We start from the raw sequence: 24,925 nt of genomic DNA, 5'->3' as shown, positions 1-24,925 counted from the left end.
CACGCGACCGGGCTAATGTTTATTTGCTCAATGAATGAGAAATATTGACGAGGTCCAGAATTAGCGTTAATTAAATAAATACATTGCCCAGATAGAACCGCAAACTCACGGATTCCACAAAAGGTAGCCCATGTGTACATATGTACATACATATGTACATATTTGTACATACATATTTGCTCAACTAAACTCAACTGAAGTGGATGTGCACGTTTGCTGGGCTGGGCACTCAAAGAGATTCGCCGACGACGAATGGAAATGGTCAAATAAATGCCAAAGAATTGGTCCCCCCATTTCTGCTCCCCAGGGCAGTAAACTATGGTATGGTATCGTATGGTATGATGTACGGGATCCGATGGGCATCAACACGTGCAAGTGGGAAAAATCCAATAAAAGAGAGGCGCCCTAAAAATAGATTAGCAATGCTGATTTGCGTCATATGAGTGAGATATAAATACGAAAATGTTCCAGTTTCCAAATTGAATTGCCAAAGATAAAGACATTAGCTCGAAAATACAGAAGACAATCTGCGTTGAAATGTGCGAACATGTGTGTGAAAGAAGGGAATGGAAATGGAATTCTAGACATTTACTTAGTAGCTATGATAGATAGTTTAAATAAATATATGGTATGTCATATCTTGATTAGCAGAAAAGACTGTGATAATCAACTTGGGTCCCATGATCGTAAAAGATTTAATCATTCTGCTTGCTAATTATGGCATAAACAAATTGGAAAGCTTTCGCCCGCTTAACTATGCCATAGAAATGCTGCCTACTTTAGGGAACCACTTTTAAACGCAGCTTTACACTCGGAAAAATTTCAGCTAAATTCCCATGCCATCTATTTAAAGGCTTAACAGCATATTCTTGAAATATTATTTATTCATTTAAAAATATATAATGTTTGTATTTTTTTGTTGTTTTTCGTTTCTTTTCCTTCATATGACATTTTGGAATGATTATTTAATGCATTACATCGGCTTGTCTCTAGGTGTTTGTGTGTGTGTGTGTGGTGTGTGTATATTTGGGTGTATGCGTGTGTGGGTGTTTAGTCAGATTTAATCGCTACATAGGCACGTCAGTTCTATTTGTTGATGCTGCTGCAATGGATCCTTACTATTATTCGCTTTAAAATATATATATTTTTTATTTGTATGTATATTAAATTATATTTCATAGACATCATTCTTTGCTTTTCATACAAAAAAATTGTAATCATTATTGTAAATCTATTTTATAAGCTGCGGCTAATAAATACGATAAAAAAAAAACGAAAAAAAAATATTATTTCATAAATTTAGTTTTACATGTGTTTAAATGGTACATATTTAAATATGGGTATTTTTATGTGTAATGAATACAGAAAATACTTTACACAATACGTGTGTGTGTGTGTTGTTTTGTATGTGTGTGTGTGTGTGGGTTGGTGGAGGGAGGGAATCATTCATTGATTGATTGACAAAAAGCAGTTACAATTTTAAATTGTAAAAAAAAAATACTATCTTGCTCGCTCGCTCGGCCTCACTCAATCTGTAGCTATCTCTTTCGCTCTAACTGCCGACCTTAAAAGCTATACAAAAATAAATCGCTGACAAAATGCAACTTCATCCGCAACAACAAGAAAATAATAATAAAATAAAATATATATATTCCTAAAATTGGCTGTAAATAAATACAGTGCCGAGTGCTCGGCTTAGCTTGTCTTCATTTTCAATTCTTTTCGCTTTGTTCTTTTGTGGTTATTCTCTCATTTTTTACTAACAATTGGCTACGAAGTTTTCAACATTGATCGTTTGTTTGTTGTCTTGTTTCCATAACTATATTACTTAAATTGGGGCTTGGTTGGAGGATGGATTCGGAGTATCTGTCTATATGCAAAACGATCGGGAGAAAGAGAGCGGAAAATGTGAAAGTTAGTACTTCAGGGGATTTCCACTGCAATTTATTAAACTACAAAATTGTACTACAACGCCACTAAGAAAAAAGAGACTTATAGCTTTTGTTCTTTTTTTTTTGGATATGAATTTTTTGCCTGGTCGCGGCCCAACAAAGTTTTGGTATGTCTTTGGAAATGTATGCATCAAGCCTTTCATCGAAAAACAATTTGTTTTTAAATTTATCTAAGCTAATTTCGAATATTTAATCGAATACTTTAGTTTCGATTCAGCGAGTTGGGAAGGTACTCAAAACTTTTGAGTGGAACGTTTGGTGTTTAGTGGTGATTAGATGTTAAATAGAAAAGTCGATTTTCCCTCTCTTTCTCCCGTCTCTCACTCTCATATATTCTGTCTCGGTTACACGATAATGTTAGACATTCATCTTGATTTTTAGGTTTATAGTTTATAATTGCACTTATGTTGCTATGTTGCTAGCTCTCTCAACTTTCAATCTAGCTGCTGTTTGTTCTGCTTCCGTTTGTTTTGTTCTGATTGTTATTTAATCGTTTGATGCATTAATTTAACTAAATTATAGATCAGTACTCAGTAATTGCTTGTGTGTGTGTGCGCGCGCGTGCGTGAGTAAAATAAATAAATTAAACATGGTGGAAACCTTTAAATACATTTCTCAGTTGAAAAGCACACACACAAGGATATGCGATCAATAAATATATATATATATATAGTTAAATTATTCAAATTATCAACTAAATGTGTGTTGTGTGTGAGTGTGCGTGTGCCTGGATGGAGGACGAGGAAAAGGAAGCTGCGGAAATTAAAGAAAGGAAATTATTTCCTCACTTGGAATGAACGTGTTTTTGGGCGTGTTTTTATCTTTTTTGTGTGTGACATTCTAGGAATGCTTAGCATATATATATATATCGGATATATATGTAAATCTAATACAGAATCATACCATATATGCTATCTCATATCGTTTACAAATACAAATACATCTCAAGCGCGCTCTCCCTTTCAAATACTATATAAAAAATACAAGTTGTTGTTGCTGTGCTGATCTATGCATATGGATTTGGGTGGCTCGAATAAAATATCTAATATAACGCAAAAGTAATTGCGGACACGATGCAGACGTTTTGTCTTGGAAATCGTAAGTCTTAAATGCTCAATTTCTCTACTTATTTCAAACAGTACCTACTAGAATTTGATCCTATCAACATAAGATGGTCGGCTTGCATAACTTCTTTGAAAATGTGAAATGAAGTTCTAGATCTACAATTTCCAACACAAAATGTCCTCAAATAAACTGCCCTTCAACCTACTTGCTGACCTACAATTCTGATACACTCCAATAAGTGTAATATTTAACATCTAGATGTATGTATATGATGGGGAGGACTTCTCGTCGATCGTCTAGCGCGTGAAGGCACTGAGAAAGTGCGGCCCGCCCATGTCGAACTGCTGCTGCTCGAAGCCATCGTCGGCCAGGCCAAAACTACTGCCACCCAGTCCAGCACTGCCACCAACAACACCGCCGACGCCGGCCAAGCCAGCTGCCGCTGCGGCGGCCGCCACTGTGGCCGCTTTCAGCTGACTGATGGCCAGCATCGGTGGCTTGTCACCTGGCTTCCAGCGCCTGTGGATGCCCATCGACTTGAGCTTCTGGCAGACGGACGAGGGCGATATATTGATGCCCTTCTCAGCCAGGCGGGCCGACACCTTCCAGTACTGAATGTTGCTATCCTCCTTGATCAGCTCGAGTATTTCGCGTGTGATCTCCTTGTCGCGCAGCTCACGTTCCGCGGCCTTCAGGCGGCGGCGAGGATGCAGCAGCTTCGGTGTCGTCTGCTGCTGCTGTTGCTGATAGTGTGATGTGTCCGCTGGTGTGTGGTGGCGCATCTGCTGCTGCTGCTGTTGTTGTTGCTGTTGCTGCTGTTGAAGTAGCAGCTCCTGTTGCTGGCGTTGCTGCTTAAGCCGCTCCATTTGCTCCATCTGCTGTTGCTGCTGTCGTTGCATCTCCTGCTGCCGTTGCTGTTGCTCCTGTTGCTGCTGCAGCTGTTGCTGCTGCTCCTTGACGCTGAACTCATCCGAATGCCTGCCATCGGAACGCTTGTTGCGGTAGGAGAGCGGCACTCCCTTTAGAATGGCATCGCGCACTTTCCAGGCCGTCATTTGGGATACATTGAGTGCCCTGGCAATCTCCATGGTGGAGGAGTTCTGGGCCACCAGCAACTTGGCCATGGCATACTTTTCGTCATCGATGAACACGTTCGGCTTGCGTGGCTTCTTGCCAGTTGGCGTTACAGTCGCCGAGGCTGCAGATGAGCCTGGAACCGGCACTGGAGCTGCAGTGTTGCTGCTGGAGCTGCCATTGCTGCGAAGCGGGATTCAAGAGTTAATGGAAGTGTTCAATGGGTTGAGCACTCGCTTGAAACTCACCTCTCGTTGCTGTTCATGTGGGGCATGGAACGCAGGGACAGGTTGACGGGCAGGGCGTGCCTATTGAATGGGGAACACGATTACGATTAGATTTTGAGCCTATTTTGAATTGTAAATATATATCTTATCTCTTGCTATCACTTTTTATAAACTTCAACCGACTGTTTTGTGTAGCTGAGAACGAAAGCTAGTTTGTTGCACATACATAGCTAGGGGATTGCATTCCATATTTTGATCTTTATTTACAAAGTTATTTAGTACAGAAAATCAGAGACAAGAATTTATGAAGAAAAAGTCAATAATTATAGAGTTTTTCGTCATAACTTGGATAAAACTGAACACTTTGGTAAAGGAATAACTGTTTTGTGCAGCTAATTACCATTTCTAAAGAATAGTATCACTTTTTTGTTGATTTAGGAAAATAATATTTTTGGACACTTTTTGCATTTTTTTTTTTTCATAAAAATTTGCAAAAAATTTAAAAAAAAAAAAAATTATTTTTTTGGACACAGTTCGATTGGGATTTTAAATACGAGCTCAACTAGGTATGGCATTCCATATTTAATGGTCCAAATATGCAATATTTTTGCAAAAAAACTGATTTTATTATGTCGGAAATTCGGGAAAACGTCTTTTGCGGAAAACTCGATATTTACGTAGTTTTTTCACCATAACTTAGCTAAAAGCAGTCGTAATTCTAAAAGAATAACTGTTTTTAGCAGCTAATTACCAATGCTAATATCCCCTATCATTTTGTAACGGATTTGGAAAATTTGATTTTTGTGTACATTTTTCCATTTTTGTAAGGGTTAAATTTTGCAAAAAAATGCAAAAAAATACAATGCACAATTTTGAACACGAATCGGTTTAAAATTTAATAAGGAGTTTAACGAGGTATTGCATTCCCTATTTGGATCTTTATTTCCAAAGTTAGGGCAAAATAACAAAATTTTTTAGCAAATTTTTTGATAAGGGGTAACATCATTAAAATCTGCAAAAAATGGTACAGAAATGAAATTTCCATTTTTGAATATCAGTCGACTGGAAATTTTGTCACGAGTTCAGCGAGGTATGACATTCCACGTTTAGACCACTATTTTTCGAGTTCGGCCTTAAAAAACTGTATAAGCAAGCCACCACATAAACTATAAAATTCGATAGGAACGGTCGCTAATCATATTATCATAGCTAAAATATTTATGACTTATTTTGAGTGATAAGACTATTTATACCTTTATGATTTCTTAAATAAAATCGATGTCATAAGCATTTAAATAATCTTGAACGGCTTTTATGGCTACGACCGCGTGATTTATGGTTTAAGAAAAATGTCTTACATGACGGAGGGCGGATAACGTGTTAGCATCGGCATTCCACCGTTGTGGGCCTTCTGCTGCTGCAGTTGCTCTCGTCCGCGATCTCGCTGCTCCCTTTCCCGCTCGCGTTGTTGCTGCTGCATCTGCAGCTGCTGGGCGTTGACGATGTGGGGGAAGTGCTGTGACTCGGCCAGCAGACGTTTATAAGCCTCGACATCGGGCCGCGCGGCAGCATGTACCTGCACAGGCACTGGCATCCCAGAATTTCCCAGCGTTTGTGGCTGTAATGGCGGCGCGGGCGAAACGGATCCGGGCCGTCCACCATTTGAATGGTGCTCGTTGTTTTCGGTGCCCTCGAAGGGATCGTGATCAATGTGATCGGAATCGGGATCCGGATCATAACCATTGTGAAGCAATCCACAAACGGCATCCTCATCGCCCATATAACCAGCCGTTTCCTCAGCTCCGATCTCGTCCGCTCCGCACTCATCAACCAGGCCCAGTTGATGATGCGAAGGATGATGATGCTGTTGCTGCTGCTGATGCTGATGCTCCTCATCCTCGCTGTCCTGTCGTTCCTCTTTGATAAGACCCAAGCCGAGGTGGCTATAGGGAAGACTCAAATGATGGTGTTCGCGTTCACGTTCCGCTTGTGCCGCAGCAGCAGCTGCTGCCTGCTGCTGATCCTCCTGCTGGTGATGCTGCAGCTGTATTTGCTGATGATGCTGCTGCTGCTGCAGCTGTTGCAGGTGCTGCTCCTCCTGCGATGGATCCACAACGCGCTCATGCAAACTGACTCCATTTACCAGACTTTTGCGCAAGCGCCAGGCGAAGGTGCGCGAGATGTTCAGCTCGTTGGCGATCACCGTCGTGGTGGCCTCTCGCAATATCAACTGCTTGGCCAGGGCAATCTTCTTTGCATCCAACTTGATGCGAGTGCGCCCCTTTCTCTTGTTGGCCAGCCCAAGTCTTAAAGATCAAACACAAAACATCAGAAAAGTTTCTCGAGTTATAGGCAATATCTCTAACTTACTTGCGATTATTTATGTGCAGATCGGGAGCCGTAGGCTTGCGTGCTCCTCCGGCGGCAACCCGTTTGGGGAAATTATTGAACTGCACAATGTTTTGCTTGAAAAGCTGTTGCAGTGGCCTATAAAGAGGAATAACCAGATGTTTTGACTCACATAAAGTTGTTATTTTCCGATGAATCACTTACATTTTGGCCGCCTTCGAAGGACAGCCGGTGCGCTTATGCCAACCCAGATGATGGCCTGTGGGGAAGAGGACATGACAATCTGAGCACTGCATCGGTCGACTGAAACCCCAAGAAATGCAATGGATAAGTCAATATACGAAATTATTCTTTCGCACTCACGTTTGATTGCGACGCTTCTTGACACACCGACCGCGTCGTATGTGCTTCTCCAGAAAACGCTTGTAGAAGTAGGTCTTGCGGCAGTTGCTGCACTCGTACACCGGACCCGGTGCTCCATGGACGCTCTGCATGTGCGCCTTGAGGATCTGCTTCATCTCGAAGATCTGGTAGCAATGGGGGCATTGGAAACCTGGATCCTGCAATGCCTGAACCACGCCAACGCCGGCTCCATTGACCAAATCATTTGGATTCGACGGATCCGCTAAAGCTTCATCACCCGGCGTGATCAATTCAATTTCGGGTATAAGCGGCAGCGACATTTCCTCATCCTCATCATCGTCGCCGTCGTGGTGCTGCTGGTCGAGATCGAGCTCCAAGTCCTGACCCGGCGGACCGGTGGCGGAGCCATTGGGAAACTTGTTCATCTGATGTTGCATATACTCCTGCATCAGGCGAATGGAATTGAAGTCGAAGGGTTCCTTGGGATGACCGGCATGGCCGGTGATCTCGCCATCGTCGCTATGGTGCGGATTTAAATGATTGATCTCCTCCACATCATTGTCATCCTCGTGGTTCGCTTCCCTCAACTCCATGCCGTTTCGGAGTAGATCCCCTCCTCCACCGGCATTGAGGCCTGGTTCGTGATGGTCATCAATCTCATCGTGGATCTCATCAGCCTCATTTCCACGATGGCCATTAATGGTCTGTCCATGACCGTTTTGAAGGCGCTTCTGTTCCTCGCCAGCAACGACATCATTGTCGTTATCCTGCTCCTGTTCATTGTCCTCATCCTCGTCATCGGAGGAAGAACTGCTGCTGGTGGAACTGCTGCCGCTTCCGCTGCTGCTCCCGCTGCCACTGCTGCAGCCGCTGCTCTTGGCCTGGTCGGCAGCAGCACTCGCCCCCAGCGGATCCGCGCCCTCGATCTTCTGGAGCCTCAGTTGCTGGCGATAAAAACTGTCCGCCTCCTCGCACTTCTTCTTAAACACGCAGGCCGATATGGCCGTCTTAGCACATCCGACGCACACCTGTTGCGGTAGGGTGTCGTTTTTGCTAATCTAGAAAGAAAAGAATAACATGGGAAAATAGGCTTTAAATGCACATTTAAACTCTGACAAATCTATGCTAACAAACGTAACGGTCATCTAAACTGCCAGATCGATGGAAAATACCGCTAATCGATTTCAAAGCTCGCTGTGATTCACAGTGATTAGTCATGACAACAAACGGAAATGACAGATTTTCAAATTTGATCATACAATTAGTAAAATTTTCAAGCTGTAATTACGCAATACTTTTTCTCTATCTAAAATTAACTTGTAAACTATATATGTAAATTGCAGGACAACGGTATTCCCAGGCGTTGCCAGATTGCTAACAGACCTACACGAATGCCCAATGACAACATAAAATTCCTTGAATTGGCAACATAATCTACTCAAGTGGGAAAATTGCACAAATAAACCAGAAAATTGCAGCATTTCAACGGTTAAGGAAAAACACATAAGGAGAAAATCAAATTGAAATATGCACATGAATTGTAAAAGCACCAAATGCGAATAAGGGGCCGAAGACAAACAGGCGAGAAAACACACAGAGCCACCCCATTCACATTCACGTGCCGCCCCTCACTTTACCCCTTACTTTGCCCCTTACCAGCCCAGAATCGAGGGGCCAACGAACGTCTAAGCCGAACATAAAGTGGAAAATGGGCAAAGAGCGAGTACACAGAGCGAAAAGTACTGGCTCCATTGTTGCATAACATTTCCTATACTATTTCAAGGACCGAGTTGGCATCCCAAAAAAATATGTAATATCCTTTAGCTCTTGTATCTAAATCAAATCTATATATATGCAAAGCATACATAAAGCATATAATCATACCATTTGTTTCTTTTCGTGTACGAGAGCGACAGAGATTAGGAGAACTGGCGAAAGAGAGTCATCAAGAGAGCCAAGATTGTAAAGTTAAGTAAAGGAAAAATGTATGGAATTAAGCCAAGCACATACAAACATTCAAACACACAAGCAAACACTTCTAAGCAGCAATTCAAACGGTAAATTATTTTACAAAAGCCAAGACAAGACAAGACAGAGTAGAGAAACGAAGAGATACGAAATGAAATGAAGAAATACAAAATCCGAAGACAAGACCCACAAGAAATTCCATCGAACGGCAAACGGAAAAAATATGAAATGCTCGTTGAAAAAATTGTATACACAATACACAATATGAATAAAATAAACTAACCAAAGCCGAAGCCGAAACCATTCCACCGAACAAATAAACACCAAACAGAATAAATGGCCAAAGAGGAGTGGAGCAACAAGACAAAGCAATGAAAACTGATTCCAAATTACACACACACTTGTGCGGCTCGGATATAAGATATAAGATATATTATGTACATACGTACGGGCGAATGTGTATGAAAATTAATATGAATAATAAATACGCCGAGTGGCTGTGTTGGTGTGAATAACTTTCATGTGTTTGCTTTTTTTAGTTTTAGTATTCCACGAAGAAGAACACAACAACAATCTTGGATTACACACAAACAGTGGGCTCAAATAGTCGACACACCTCGTTAAAAATAAATACATACACCCTATACACCCTAAAAACATCTTTCAGCTCAACTATGCATGTGCGAATAAGACCAAACACAATTTGCTTCCTGCCATTGCATGTGTTTCGATTTTGATGTATTCTAAGCCCTCTTGGAAACGCTGATGGGCATGTACATACATATGTGTATGTATGGAATACAAATTAGGATCGATTTTATAGGCAAACAGCTCGAAAAGCTCTCCAGAATCAATGGGATAGAAAAGAAAACAAGCCATTCACAGCAAAACATCAAAATCAATAACTACACTGGTCGCTAGCCAAAAAAAAAACGTTCGTTTGATTTATAAAACGCTTGGGAAATAATATACAAATAAATGTACACCTTGTGGAATGAACAGTTTTTATGAATATTAGGGCACTCCACGCGCTAGTTTATTTTAATCAGCCATTATAAAAGCGGCCCTAAAACATTTCTTATCAAAAAGTTTACCATCTCTAGATGATAAGAGGTCTATGTAAATGGAAACCCCTAATACCTGTTCTGCAAACTAAATTTACTTATTTAAGCCAGCGTATGTATGTATGTAGGTCTAACTTCTTAACAACACGTTGCAATACTGTATAGTTACACTCGCAACAGAGTTTTCTTTTGCGTGTTACCACTGTATGGGAAGTCTGCAATTCTTGACCTTCGGTTCACCCGCTTCTTCTTCGTCACCTGCTTGCTTGCTCTTCCGTCCGGTTTTCTTGGTGTTCGGATTGCTCCCCTTTTTACTGTGAGCCCCCATTTCAGTTGCCCCCCTTTTCAGCGATTTCCACTCACCTTGACGTTGGCCAGCGTGGTAATCTTCTGCCAAAGCGCATCCTCGCCGAAAATGGGTATCATTGGCAGGTTGGCTGTGGCTGCTGTTGTGGTGTTGTTCTGCTGCTGGTGGGTGGTGATGCAGATGCGACATAGGGGCGCACTTCCGCCCATAACCTCCGGCTGTTCGCACTCCATCGCGGGAGTTTGGAACGGAGGGAACTGGAACTGGAATCGAAGGAGATGGAGCTGCTGCAGGAGTAACAGGAGTAACCGCTGGCCATCAACTGCATGCCTTCCAATGGTTCTGGGTCCTTCTGCTTCCACTAAGCGTCGTCGTACCGCGAATCTCCGCCAGTGGGTGGACCAGATCAATCAGTAACCAAGTCCGCTATCGATGGATTGATGGGATGAAGACGACCGGCAACAAGTGGCACTCTCTCGCGCGAGAGAGCGGCGGGCGGAACGAACGGAATGGAGAGCCAACGCACGGAACGCAGAAAAGAAACGTTGCGATTGTACCGACGACGTTTGGTAAACTGAAATGGGAATGCAGAGCAGAACAAGAAAACTATTTATTAATAATGGGGCACAAACGAAAAAAAATGTGTGTACGAAAAAAACAAGAATAAATACATACAAGGAAATATGATACAAAGGCAACGACGTTTAAGACGCAAAGAAAACTAAATAAGAGTTAACAAAACACTGAGCGAGCAAACTAGAAAATAAATGTGAAAAATAAAAAAAAAACACAGGCACACACAGTTATGACAACACAATGGCACACTGATACAAACATACTCCTTGCCCCCTGCGTACAAACATACGTACAAGCATATATTTATTGTGTGGATTTCAACAAAAACAACAGCAGCAACAACAAAACAATTCTTACTGTCGTAGCCGACGTACAAAAGTTATGAACTTGATACACACACAGGCACATACGAAAATAAAATTACACAAAAGAAAACAAGTCGAAACTAAAAAATAACATTCATGCACACACACACACAACCTCACACGCACACTATTACAACGGGGGTATCTCACAGATACAGCGACAGTGAGACACGAACAAATAATAATAGCAAAAATCGTAACGAAACGAAATGAAATAAACTTTATATCTACAAAGTTGAAATTGTGGGGTGGGGGGTGAGGTTCGGGGGGGTTATAGACGAGATAGGGCGGAAGACAAAGCACACAAAGTACGATAAATTCATGCTCGCGCTCTTTCGCACATTATGGAATGAGAAAAATTGCTGTAATTTAGTTGAGCAATTAAGTTTTAGTTCGCCATATTCGCTCCATCGATAAACGCATCTCGATCAATAAATCAGCAGTGTCATCGATAAGCCAGCGGCAAAGTCATCGAACTATCGACGTTTTCATTCAATTTAACTCCCCCCATTCCCCATCTTTGCTGGCCCCAAACCCCCACAACTACTGAAAAGAACAAGGTGAACGAACGGAAATGGAAAATGCGTGGAACACAGCACGGAGAACTACGAACAAATTCCAAATGCAATTCAAGTTCAGCACTGGAATGCAAAAATTCTCAACCAGTTTCGCCTCCCGAGAACTTTTTGCAAAAAATCATATCCCAAAAAAGAAAAAGAAGAGAAAAAAGCAAAAAGACGTAGTCTGTGTGGGGGCAATGGGGGGTTAAGAATCCTAGGCACATGAGTTTGCAAATTGAAATTCTGTTTTGATCTTCAGCGCGATCTCTCTTTAACCCCCCCATCTGCATTGGGGAAAGAGAACAAGAATGAGCTCTCGCATAATGATGCACAGAGAGCGAGAGCGAACATGAGAGGGGAATAGCACCTGGAAACTGGAACTGGTAAAAAGACCAAAGCAATTTGCAATACATATTTGTACAACGAGTGCTAAACCCCGTCGCCTCCCACTCCGTAAAGTAGTAAGTGCATGCCAAGATGTGAACAAAGTCGATCTTCCAAACACAAAAAATCATCGATATTAAATTAGTAGTTTCAGGTGGTATCTTTAATATCCCCCTTGAAGATTCACATAAATTTCAAGCATGATTCTTATCATAATCACATATTTCAATATCACACCGTACTAACAATGGTCGAAACCAAAAATACAAAATACATTGCATACTTTACAACGTCCTATCAAGGCCTATTGGAACATACATTCGAATTCAGAGCCTGCGTTTAAAGTTAATTGAAGTATTTAATTAATACTGTAACTTTATAACGAATTCAAAGTACGAAAATGTCAAAGTCAAAGCGTTCGTACACTATAAAACTGGAACCACTTTTTTTATTACAAATAATTCGAGAAACAAAACTTGTTTGCGTTCCATAAATAATCTTTAAAAGAAACTTGAATTTCTATGAGACAGATGGTGGTTGGAATTATGGAAGTTCGACTGTATATGAATAGTTTCCATGTCTGTGCTCTGTAAGCGGCCCGCATATGGAGCTATCCCTCTCGCCATTTCAAGTCAGAGCCAGACATTGTTTAAGTTTAAAATAAAAATTAAATAAAAATGAAACCCATATAAAGACGCCCGATGTTGGTCAGGGGCGGGGGGGCGGAGCAATGGTGGTGGGAAACGTCGCGGTTTTACACATATGAGGAAATATACGGAATACGGAGCATGAAAGAAAAAAAACTTTATAACAAACGAAATGCTTATTACTTATGAGAAGAGGGTTTTTGGGGGAGGTGGAAGGTGGAAGGTGGGATGTAGGAGCTCTGTGCTGTGCGTAAGAGTCGAGCGGAAAAGCAGGCAGAAAAGTCAAGAAACTCGAGATTTCTGCTTCTGCACAAAGACAAGACTAGGAGACTAGAGAGAGAGAAGATTTCAATTCGTTGAGCCGAAGTCGAAGCTCCAAACGAACCGAGGCGAACCCCAACACGAACAGCAACGAACCCGAAACCAAACCAAACCGAACTCAACTCAACTCAACTCAACTCAGCTGAACTGAACTGAACAACTTTACTCTACAACTATTCAAGAAGTCGCGTCGAGAAAAGCAAATACACACTACTTACACTTACTATCCCATATATCCCAGGGAGAAACATGTGTGTTGGTTGCCTTTGCTTGTTGGTTTACCTCCACTCACACTGTGGAACTTAAAACTTTGTTATTTCTTTTTTATGATTATTTTAGCTATTGTACAGTTCCACAGAAAATTTATACACCGCACACGAACGACCAACTTACAAGGGGGCGGTGGGAGCTGGGAGGTGGGCGGTAGATGGTGGGTTTTTACTATACATAGACATACAGATATAGCATACCGCACCGTACCATACAGAATTTAATATTTGTGAGCATATTTGCGGACGGCTATGGAATGGTATAGAACAGAATAGAAGCACAAGAACGTCGAGAAGACGAAGAAGCACATCTAGAAGAATTGAAGACAGAACGCGCAATGACAAAGTAAACTCTTTTATCGGTATTCGTAACGTGTGTGCAAGAAGTACTGGATAAATTCTAAACGCTGTCGTTGACTTAGAAAGTATTCCAAATAATAAGCACATGAAGAACAAGAAGTGGGCAATTCTTCTGTAAGCTTACCGGCATTCTTTTTTGCCATTTTCCATCTGAAGATCACAGATCAAGAACCCGAAGAAGTAGGGAAAATGGGCAACAAAGCCCTCCATGGCCTTGCATAACAAATTGCTATGTTCATAATTGATTTGAGACTCCTGCATGCAACAGTTTAGGGGGCAAAAAGAAAGATACGGCCAGCAGAGAGATAGGAAGACAGTTGTGAGAAAAGAAAGCGGAAGAGGGGGTGCAAGCTAAAGAGATTGTACTGATTATGCAATGCCCCCAAAAAGAATATCATTATTCCTATCTCCGACTCCGACTTATACAGACATATGAACATGCATGGACAACTACAGTGATGCCTCGGAAGTTGCTTCTAAAACACGTTCGAGTTGTTCAACTCCACCAATTCCAATCCAATATGATAATAGAAAATTAATAAAAAGTGTTCCTATGAACACGATAGTGCCTATTGCTTGTTTACACTAACCCGTTCTCTGATTTACAAGTGGGAAATTGTTGATGAAACTCACACCATTAATAAATAATGATATACTGATTGCAAGGCCCGATTTCTAGATGTGTTTATTATTTTAATACTCGGCACTGTCAGGAGAACGGGGTATATTCAATATACTATATTGTATTTGTGTAACATCGAGAAGGTTTTGCTGTTTCGATCCGATAAAGTGTATGCATGTATGTATGATCTTTTCGATTAGGTTGGAAATGTTTTGTAATCAGTTCTTATTGAAATCCAAGATAAGGTAATCTTAGGCATATTATTTGACCAGAACTTAGGCTTGTTCCATTGCGTTATTTTGAAACATTTCTTATCTACAGGTCAGCGAAGCAGGTTGTCTCACTTAGCCAGCAACCACTGTGCTGCACATTGAGACCGCATATGAACGGTCGGTGGTAAAGAGATGGCAAATCGAGGTGAGGTGAGGTTGGTAATTACAAACTCACGACAATGTGCGACGTGAACAATAATTTTACGTGTACTTGCAATAACAATAGCTCCGGAAGAAGACACACCAGCACACCAGCACACACACACACACGAGTGATTACAGTGGCCAGCGTGTCTGTGTGAGGAAATGTGCACTCACAAGCATCTGCAAGTTCAACCATAATAAAAAATTAAAGAGAGGATTGTAATGTGTTGGACGTTTGTTTGTATGTTTTGTTTATTTCTTTTCTTTGCCGTCAGTTGGTGAGATATTAATTTCGATAGTCGCTCGATATCGATAGCTGCGTTTAGGTATCAGGTTTATCTGATTATGTAAACAATTTTACTCAACTGTGCCCCGATATGGTATGCACACATACATAAGAGTACCACCGAACCAAACCTAGATAAATGCTGATATTTTCGTTTCGCGGAAACACTCGAATAAATATTACGATTAAGATTCTACAGAACTGAAAAGAAAACAAAAAAGAAATAGACTTATATGCGTGCAAAGTAAAGCTTCGAGCAAACAAATAGAAGCGCTGATAATGAAGATTATGGCAATGATGATGATGACGGAGAGCAAGGATATTAAATCAAAAAAAAGAAAAAGAAATATATACAACAACTAGCGCTACGAAGGGGCTGTAAGCCAAGTCAACAGACCGCTTCCACAAAAGGAATTGCGTGTGGGCGGGTGGGAGTGCCGAGAAGAAAGGAAACAGCTTGGAAGAACAGGAATCAAAACTGGCAACAAGGGGAAAAAGCCAGGCCAAAAACTAGATGAAAAACTTGGCAATGGCCAAAGATAAGCCTCAGATGAGAGGAGCGAATAGCAAACACAGAACCGAGGAACCGAAGAACGCCGATGCGAAAGAACCACGAACCCAGAAGCAAAGAAGAAACCAGCCAGAAGAAAGAACCAGGCGCGCTCAATAGACAAGTTTCATATGCAGCAAACTTGCCCATAAAAGCATCAAAGATGCAGCGCCCTCTCTTCACATCTTCCCAACAGCGTTGCAAAAAAAAAAAAACACACACACACACAGATGTGTTCAACATAATAGGAGCCTTAAGAATATGACATTGTCTTCTAGAACCGGAAGAAACCAATTCCGATAAAACAATGAATTGAGAAGCTATTTTTAGGATGCATCTGTAGAATCTCACGAAACTTGAAGACCCAGTGCAATAAAGTACCAATATAAGAACTGCCTTTCAAACAATAAAACAAACGTGATCCTTGACCTTTCGTTTAAATTCCTTGTGACATTAATTCTAAGCTATAACCCTGTTGAACAATGAATGAGAATTTTTTGAAGAATTACTTTGACACTTTCTTGCAAGAATTTAAATATATATAAATTCAGCAAATTGGATCGACAATGAGAACAGGGTTACTATTATTTTGACCTCATTTGTTCGTACCAAGGGGAATCGCAGTGGAAATCCTCCAACCGCAAAAGCTCGCTTGATTGATACCCTGTAGCTGGGTGGGCGAGGGGGGTTCTGGCTGAATGGGGAGGAGATCGTTTGGTGCGGTTTGGTCGTCGGAAAACCACAGAAAGAGAAAGAAGAAAAGAACCCAAAGAAACTGTGCAGCATAGAAAAGTTTACAGCTTGAAAATATTTTTATGGCCTTACATTTTGTGCTTTACTTGACTCTTGTGTGCGAATGTGAGTAAGGGAGACGGGTGCGACGAGTGCAAAGGAGATAGCACGAGCACGTGCAATAAATGCAATTACCACATTCAAGCTAGCATGTCTCCATGTGTGTGTGTGTGTGTGTGCGAGAGTTTATGGGTTCAAGTTGTACATTTTCTACAGACTTTTATAGACGATTCTGATATAAGGGGTATCAAGGGTTGGATTGATTATTATCTCGAAAGGTCGCACATTATGACTTGCAAGTTGGTGCCTAGCCATTTATCCATCTTCAGTTATAATGGCAAGTACTACAATATAGTCCTATAAATAGTGGAATTTAGCAAAGCTATTTTAATTTACAAAATATGAAAGCTCTGTGGTTTTCTTGAAACTGCAATTTGTATTTGTAAAACCAGTTTTCAGCATTATAGTTATTGTATAATCTAAATATGCTGATATGCCAGTACACTTTATACTCGAAAAAATAAACAATAGATACCCCCAATTTCGTAGGGGTATCACATAGTCGAGTTCCAGGACTTTGGCCCAACACTACTTACTTATTTTATGCGTTCACCAAACTTGAGGAGCAAAAACAAACAAAGCAAAAAGTCTTGGAACTTAAACGACATTTGACTTTGCGCTTTATTTGCCTTTTGCTTTTGTCTTTTGATTTGGCTGCATTTGTTGTGTTTTCTGATTTTCCTCAGTTTTTTCTTTATTTTCTGTTACTGCACTTACATTTGTCGTATATTTTGTATTCAGACATACCTACATATTTTTTCTTCATATGCATTTTTATGTGCGTGTGAGTTGTCTATGATTGTCGAGTGTGTGTGCCTGTGTGTGAGTGGACTTACGGGTGTGTGTATCTGTGTGTGCTTGCCTCGGATCAAATTTGTTGAATTGTTTATTTAGTACGCTGCTCTATTGTTGTTGCTATTGCTGTAGCTGTTTATTGCTATTGCCGTGTGTGTTGCCTTGTTTTTTTTCCACCGTGTGTTTTTCTCTCTTTTTTATTAAATTTTTTTATTCGTTATTGTTATTATCGTTAGTTGGCTGCAGCAGTTGCATTCGCTCTCATCGTCTTTCGTTTGGTTAGTTTTTCCTTTTTTTAGTTTTGCCTTTTGCCGTCTCTTTCGTTTTTGGTATTTGTAAATTACATAAATTGTCTTGGACTATAAATTACGGGAAGATTATTATGGATTGTTGGCTGTGTGTCTTGTCTGCTTGTCTTGGTAACGAAACGAAACGATACGATATGAAAAAAAAACCGCACTCAAAAGTCACTTCTCGCTTCGACTTCGTTTTTTATGCTTTTATAGAGATCTGCATTTAATGATACTCGAGTAGTTACATATGCATATCGGCAACTCTTTGTTTTTCTTGTTGGTTTCTTTGAGTGTACCTGTGCATGGGCCACCACAAACAACTGCGTCCACAAAAATAGTGGTGCTGTAATGTTCTTCGACGTATTATGTTAACATTTTGAATGTTTCAATATGAAGAACTCTATTGCCAAAGTTATAAATTGAAAACTATACATGCAACATTTTAATATTTCAAAATGTCATTATACTAGCAACAAAACCCTGAACCATGGCGTATTTTTTCAAGTGTTAAACAAACATATACTAAAATACATATGGGTGCATTAAAGCAGCACTATCATGTTGAACCCAGCTGTAAATAGGTGTGTGTGTGTGTGTTGTCTTATTATTGTTGCAGTTTTTATTTGAGCTCCGCTTGTTGTTTTTGTTGTTTCTGAGTCACAGAGAAGCGAGCTTGGAAATTGGAAATGGGATATGGTAATGGTAATGTTAACAAATATGTGCAGCTCCACTCGTCTAGTGGGTTTTTGTCTTCTTTTTTCTGCAAATGCCAGCTATGCCAGCTATAGAAAAAAGGGAAGGGCCTGAACAAAGTAAAGGATCACAAAAGGGGTTGCAATGATCATTCGCAGAAAACAGGAATCTTTTACCTTTTAATAGCGGAATATCAAGTTATCGCATTTAAGTGCCTAGCACGCAAATTATGGCTTATGGGAAAGATGGTAATCATTGTTTGGAATTTACCAAGCTCGATAGATTTTATAATTTCAGGTCGATTTGGGTACAAATATATGCGTATTTATCGAATTATTTAACAATTAAACAAACCAGAGAACAATTATATTTTCCCTAACAAGTGTCATGCATGAAATCTGGGGCATTGTAACAAAAAACTATTTAAACATTGGCGGCTTCAAGGCAATTTTTTATTTATAGAAAATGACAAGCTTGTGACAAATGATCCAACACACATACTATTAAAGTTAAAGCTGTGTTCTGTTTATTATTATTCTTCAAATTAACGATCGAATTTGAAACCAATTGGAATATCAATTAGCTAAATGGCGCATTAGCCAACACTGTACGCGGACTATTCTATATTGGTATAGAAAAAGAAACAAAACTAATGGGAAAAACATTAGGTGGCTATCTCGACGTATGTAATTAATTTTAGGTACCCGATATCTTTTCGAGAGTTCTACATTCAAATGTTGCATAACGATCGAGATTCCAATCGGATTTTGTTCAGACATCAAAGTAATAACTTATCGGAACTGCCTTAGAGTAACCGTTGTGCATGCGTGTGCTTGTTTGATTTTTAGTTCGGCTTTTTTTAGTGATCGCCGAACATGCGGTGTAGAAATTTCCGCTAACGAAAACAACAACAAAAATTTCACTTAATTCAATTTATGTACAATGCAAACGCACCCATACATACAGATGCGAGGGCACTTACAGATACAAAACATACCGACATTGTCGTATTTTAACCTGACTTGTTGTTTTTCTCTATTTTATCAAGCGGGTGATCAAATACGAAAGAACAATAAACACGGAGAAACGCACACACACTTAGTGTCTTAAACATTTTCGTAGGCATATTCAAAAAAAATAAACGAACAAAAAACGTAATCTTTAGACATACTGAGATACAGATACCGACATACAGACACACCAGCAGACATACACACGAATACAAGTTAACGCACTGATTTAACGTAACTATTTTAATAAGAACTAGCGAAAGAGAGAGCCAAGAAAAATGAGAGAAAAGTGAGAGAGCCAGAGCGGCGCAAAAGGAGAGCACAAGGAGCGTGCGAGCGGGACGGGTATAGAAAGGCAATAGCAATAGCAATAGCAATAATAACAATAATAAATTGAAGAGTTAAACTAATAATGAAAATGTGTGTGCATGTGTGTTTGCCTCTGATTGTACATATATATGCATGTATGTATGTAGCATGTATGGCTCTCTCGCTCTAGCGAGTAGTATAGTAATAATAAAGTCAAGTAAAATCGTCGTCGCACATACCTTTATTTAGTCGAAATTGCTATGTATTTATCTTGCTTCTTCCTCTTCTTCTTTGACGTTGACTTCGCTGCTTTGCTATGCTGCTTGCTGCTGTTGTTGTTGTTGTTGTTGCTGCTGCTGCGGCTTACTGTTGTTGTGTTTGATACTTTTGTTATTTGCCGTTGGTTTCGCGTTGTTTTTGTTGCTTTTCTTATAAGTTTTTCACACACAACAGAATCAAAATGGAATGTGAATGTGTAAAATTGTTGTATTTATTATTAACTGCTTTTTTGAAGCAGTTGCCTTGAATGTCTGTTTATCTGTCTCTGTATGTTTGTATGCGAGAATAGTTAATTATGTTAGTGCTTATATAAATTTGAATACCGTTGCTCAGATCTGATTTGTTCTTTGCTTTACATTTGCTTTTCTTTGCTTTGCGCTTGGCTTTTCTCCATGCCTTTCCTTTCGCTGCACATTCAATTGAAGGAAAACCCGAGAGAACGAGAACCAAAAACAAACAAACAAAAAGGATGAGCGTACAGGGGGGGCTGGGAGCAAGGTGCTCAGAGGGTTGGGGGGACGCGACGACACACGCACGCAGTCAAATCGCAGTTATAAAATGTATGTTTATCTCTCTGTGCCTGTGTGTGTAAATCGCTGGCGAATGACAATCAAAGGTAAACACAATTAAGAATGCGCCTATTGTTGCAGTTGTCGTTGCTTTTTGCGATTATCGTCGTCGTTGTTATTATTGTTATTTGACTTTTGTAGAGCGGCAAAGGTAAACTACGCTACCTGTGCCAACTGGCGCCGCATTACACGAGCACACACGTCCGTTCACGTCGAGAACCAAAACAAAAATGCGGTACAACATGGCGTGTGCTGTCATTCCACCATTCATTCACTCAACTACCAGAGATGGCCGCGTGAGCCGACTTCGCCGCCCGTGTCACGACTCATCGGCTAGTTACACAGCACAATTTATTCTATGAAATTTTATAATTCCATTTTTGCTGACTATATACGCTAAAATCGTAACAACTTGATGATGTAGTATTTTTAATTTTATTACTGTGTAGCGAATTCCTAAAAGTTTCGCTCCGTGACGAGGGCCTGACATAAAGTAACTAAAGTAAGGAGCACGCGAGCATTTCTACGTGCAACCGCAACGCGTTGGATGTGACGTCACGCGGTTTGAAGCGGCTTAAGAGCTGAACTATAATTATTATTATGGGATACCAAGCTCAAAGAAGAAATATGTATAATGCAAACGCTGAATATAAATTAACATAATCATGTATGTGTTTGAAATTCTGGATACCGAAATTAAAATGAAAGCAGGGTATCATGTTAATCAAAGAACATTGTAATAAAACGCCCGTATATGTGAGCAATCAAATATTTCGCGTTTCCTTGAAAATATATTAAGCTAACAATGAATAACGAAAATTGATCTAAGAATAAAGAAATTTAAAACTTCAACTTTTAAAACTTTGTAAAGAGTATTCTATTGCTTTATTAAAAACATATACAACTTTTAAACAAATAGTGGAATCTTAACACAAAGAGCGTGCATTTTTTAAAATGTCACCTCTATAAACCACTTGCATTGCATACAAAAAATTACATTACATGTCATGTTCAAAACATTAACAAACATTGTACCTAAATGTTTAAAAAAGAAAATATAAAATTTTGTGCAGCAAAAATTTATGAATTTATATTTTACCACTAAACAGAAAGGATCATGCATTTGTTTTTCAGTTAAGGATTGTTTTCAAGATTTATTTAAAGTAGGGGAGTGCCGCAATGTGGCTGTGGTATTATTTCTCCTTTGATGGTCGGTCACTCTGCGCCGAAAGCTTCCGCGAAATAATTGAAAGCTATTTTTAAAGCTATTTTGGAGCAGCTCTACAGCTTTTTTCCATATTGATTAGTTATGTCGCTTTTGTTGTTTACTCGCCACATTTTTTTTGCCCAGGCCAGTTAATTGTGTTAATTCCCGGCGCGCGGGAAAGAAAAAGAAAAGGGCGAACGACGGTGGAACCACGGAGGGACCTGACTTCCGTCAAAGAATAACCATCACAAGCACCACCAACCGGATCCCAAAGGCGAGTCGCGAGCGAGCGCACAAATCCCCCGATGTCAGCGGGTGTGGGTGGCGGAGGGAGCATTACCACCGAGCACCACAGTCGCCTCTACTTCCTCAACTCGCCGACGGCGCCGCTCACCGCCCGCGATCCGTTCTTCATCAAGCCGGAGTATCTCAGCTATGAGAGTCCCATGCACCATGCCCTCTACTCGGGCAATCGGGGCCTCTTAGAGTACAACAACTATACGAGTTCGGCGGCCGCGGCGGCAGCCGTTGCCTCATCCGTAGCCACCTCCGTATCTGTGTCCGGTTCGGGTTCGGGATCAGGATCCGCGGGAACCGCAGCCAGTGCCTCAGCAAGTGCGGCGAACAGCGGTGGCAGTGCGTCCGGAACGGCGGTGCTGAGCCTCGAGAACAACTTCGCACAGCAGGGCAATCCCCACCAGCAGCAGCAGCAGCAACAGCAGGGCAATCCCCACCAGGAGGTACTCCAGCAGCAGCAGCAGCAGCATCCCCTGCATCATCATTTGTCCGCTGGCGTTGTGGTCGAGGCCGGTCAACTTGGTGGCGTTCCGGGCCTCGCCAATCTTGGCGTGCCACATCTCAGCGCCCAGCAGTCAGTGACGCAGCAGGGCCAATCCTCGAGAGCGCAAAAGGCCGCCCGCCGGAGAAGCAACGAATCGATTGAGGCCAGGGAAAGGCGGCTGGAGAGAAACGCCGCCCGGATGCGGGACAAACGGGCCAAGGAATCGGAGGCCGAGTACCGCGTGCGTTTGGCCAAGAATGCGGAGGCGAATCGAGTGCGACGCCAGAACGAAACGGAAGTACAAAGAACCCTAAGACTGATGAAGAATGCAGCGCGGCAGCGACTGCGCCGCGCCTCGGAAACCGTCGAGGAGCGCAAGAAGCGGCTGGCCAAAGCCGCCGAACGGATGCGAATCGCCCGGGCCAGTGCGCCCAAGGTCATCAAGCCGCCGCTGGCCGACAGGCTAAAGGGTTACTAATGGAGGATCGTATAATCGGTTAGCCTGGATTAAGGCAAAGACGCCCATTTGGAGCTGGCTCTCCGGCAGAGCAGCTAGGCCGAGCAGCAGGAAAAGCTGGCCAGGATCGGCAGAGGAACACAGACACATCTACAAATTATATAAATATATATATATATATATACATATATATATTGTATACAGCCTATAAGAAAAAAGTTTGAGATAAGGAAACCAGTCCGAAACCAGGAGGATTCTCGAGGACTTGCAAATGAATAGGCAGCAGGCACTCTAGGATTAAAGCCAGGCAATTTTTTTTTTAAGTTAAAAATTAACAAGATGAAGTAACGTAATGTAATCATAAAGTAAAGTATTTTTATAATGCATGCATTATATTCGTACGATATGTATACACACACGACACAAAAACCAAACACACACACACACACCCCCACCCCCAAACACAGACATGCACACTAGCATAGTCATTGCCACACATATAGAGCCCCCAAAAAAGGGCAGTAATACCCCCACTCCCCCAGGAAAAAGGAAGCTTACAGCGCCAGGGTGCCTCACTGTAAATAAAAAACGGAGGGAAAATCGCCAACGACTGAGGTACATCTCCCAAGTTTAACAAGAAGAAACCCGAAAAACTAAATATTAAAATAATTACTGAGCATCGCGGATGGACGAGGCAACAAGTGCCTTTCGAGGAAATCCTCGGGCGAAACTTGCTATAACATTCAAAAATCGTATTTTTCCACAACAACTGAGGCACCCTAGTGACGAACAACCCCCATATGTGTGTGTAGTTGGTAAAGGCATGTAACCCAAAACGGACAGCGCCACTCACATAAGGATAATATACACACACTCGGCAGCCCCCACATAAATATATGTATATATACAAATTTATATATATATATATATATACATATATAGTTGGAGCATACACACATGATCCGTAGCCAGGCACATAACGCAATATTTGTTAAAGCACGCAATCCTTCCTCCTTCCCCAGCCGACACCCAACCGCCCACTTTCCTTAGACCTTATCCTTATCCATATCCTCAGCCTCTTCCCACGCCCATGTCCTTAGACGGATTGTAGACACTTCCGCGCGGGCCCACATGATATATATTTATATATACATATATATATATATATATTATGCTAATTATTACTAATAAAGTGTAACCATTAAGTTCTAGTCGAAATTTCAAATTGTTTTACTCCTGTCTAAATACGTTTATCAATTGTTTTTGCCTTAAGACTTAAGATTGAGATACATTTTTGTGTATTGTAATATTCGTGTACACTAACAATGACAACACACAACAAGAAAAAACCAACAAACAAAACACAACACCAAGAAAGTGAAAACAGAAACAGAAAAATATAAGCGAAAAAACGAGAATAACAAAATGAATATACTTGAATAAAGTTGCATTCACAATTTTTACATGCTGCGTTCTGAGCTTTGGCGGGAATTTAATGGGTAATAGTGATAATCTAAAAAAGGAAAGCGTTATCAACCGGAAATGATCAGGATCTAACAGTATGTCCTCGATGACCCTGAAGGGTGGGTCCCGTTCTCAGGATCACCATTCTTATGTTTGCTGTACATTTAAGTATAACAACAATTAAGCAAATTACTACTGAACTAATCCTATTATATATACGATTATCTACTACAAATACAACGAAATGCTGTTATTTAAAATGATATAGGATCTGATTTTACATATATAGTTAAATTCACATTACAAATCGTATTTATTCATTTCAAAAAGACTTCAAAGCTTTGAAATGTTAATGCCCTGTTAACATAGCAGTTACAGTTGACTGTTATGAAAAGTAAGCTTTAAAACAGTGTGGCCATAAGTCGTAAATTTGTTACAATTTAAATAGAATTATCCATGTTTTGACGTTACGCTTGACTTTTAAAAATCGA

At 40.8% G+C, this 24,925-nt stretch overlaps 2 protein-coding genes and 1 long non-coding RNA gene across 5 annotated transcripts; 2 read left to right on the top strand and 1 right to left on the bottom strand.

Annotated features, from left to right (window-relative positions):
* Positions 1-864: 864 nt before the first annotated feature.
* On the bottom strand, positions 865-20,828 carry LOC6725305. 3 transcript variants are annotated; one of them, XM_039297731.2, is made up of 9 exons: positions 20,691-20,828; positions 19,917-20,363; positions 10,426-10,943; positions 7,031-8,088; positions 6,872-6,970; positions 6,689-6,805; positions 5,677-6,624; positions 4,340-4,399; positions 865-4,274 (listed from the first exon to the last, which is right to left on the bottom strand). In XM_039297731.2, the coding sequence occupies exons 3-9, from the start codon at positions 10,600-10,602 to the stop codon at positions 3,314-3,316; spliced, it is 3,420 nt and encodes a 1,139-aa protein (XP_039153665.1). In that variant the 5' UTR covers positions 10,603-10,943; positions 19,917-20,363; positions 20,691-20,828; the 3' UTR covers positions 865-3,313. The 3 variants fall into 3 exon arrangements, with proteins under 3 accessions (XP_039153665.1, XP_039153666.1, XP_044779540.1); XM_039297732.2 differs by having other exon boundaries at positions 19,917-20,221; positions 20,691-20,806; XM_044923605.1 differs by lacking the exons at positions 19,917-20,363; positions 20,691-20,828 and adding an exon at positions 11,045-11,187.
* LOC120285360 lies at positions 13,685-15,925 on the top strand. The gene is made up of 2 exons (XR_005544667.1): positions 13,685-14,900; positions 14,972-15,925. It is a non-coding gene; the product is annotated as an uncharacterized LOC120285360 (long non-coding RNA).
* Positions 20,829-21,759: 931 nt separating the features above from the next.
* LOC6739998 (RNA polymerase II elongation factor Ell) lies at positions 21,760-24,433 on the top strand. Its single transcript, XM_002076853.4, has one exon. It carries the CDS (start codon positions 22,038-22,040, stop codon positions 22,989-22,991), a length of 954 nt encoding a protein of 317 aa, XP_002076889.1. The 5' UTR covers positions 21,760-22,037; the 3' UTR covers positions 22,992-24,433.
* Positions 24,434-24,925: the final 492 nt, after the last annotated feature.

Source organism: Drosophila simulans, chromosome X (genome assembly GCF_016746395.2).
Source record: "Drosophila simulans strain w501 chromosome X, Prin_Dsim_3.1, whole genome shotgun sequence".
Classification (NCBI taxonomy): Eukaryota; Metazoa; Arthropoda; class Insecta; order Diptera; family Drosophilidae; genus Drosophila; species Drosophila simulans.
Note: the sequence above shows the minus strand (reverse complement) of the source record. Positions and strands in the feature narration are given on the sequence as shown.

Bases quoted from the DNA above. Each gene is read 5' to 3' on its own strand.
- LOC6725305 (XM_039297731.2), bottom strand. From the start codon at position 10,602: ATGGAGTGCGAACAGCCGGAGGTTATGGGCGGAAGTGCGCCCCTATGT. The intron at 6,806-6,871 runs GTAAGTGATTCA...TCCTCTTTATAG, and splicing joins CCTTCGAAGGCGGCCAAAAT to GCCACTGCAACAGCTTTTCA. The intron at 6,625-6,688 runs GTAAGTTAGAGA...TTGATCTTTAAG, and splicing joins CTGCACATAAATAATCGCAA to ACTTGGGCTGGCCAACAAGA.
- LOC6739998 (XM_002076853.4), top strand. From the start codon at position 22,038: ATGTCAGCGGGTGTGGGTGGCGGAGGGAGCATTACCACCGAGCACCAC.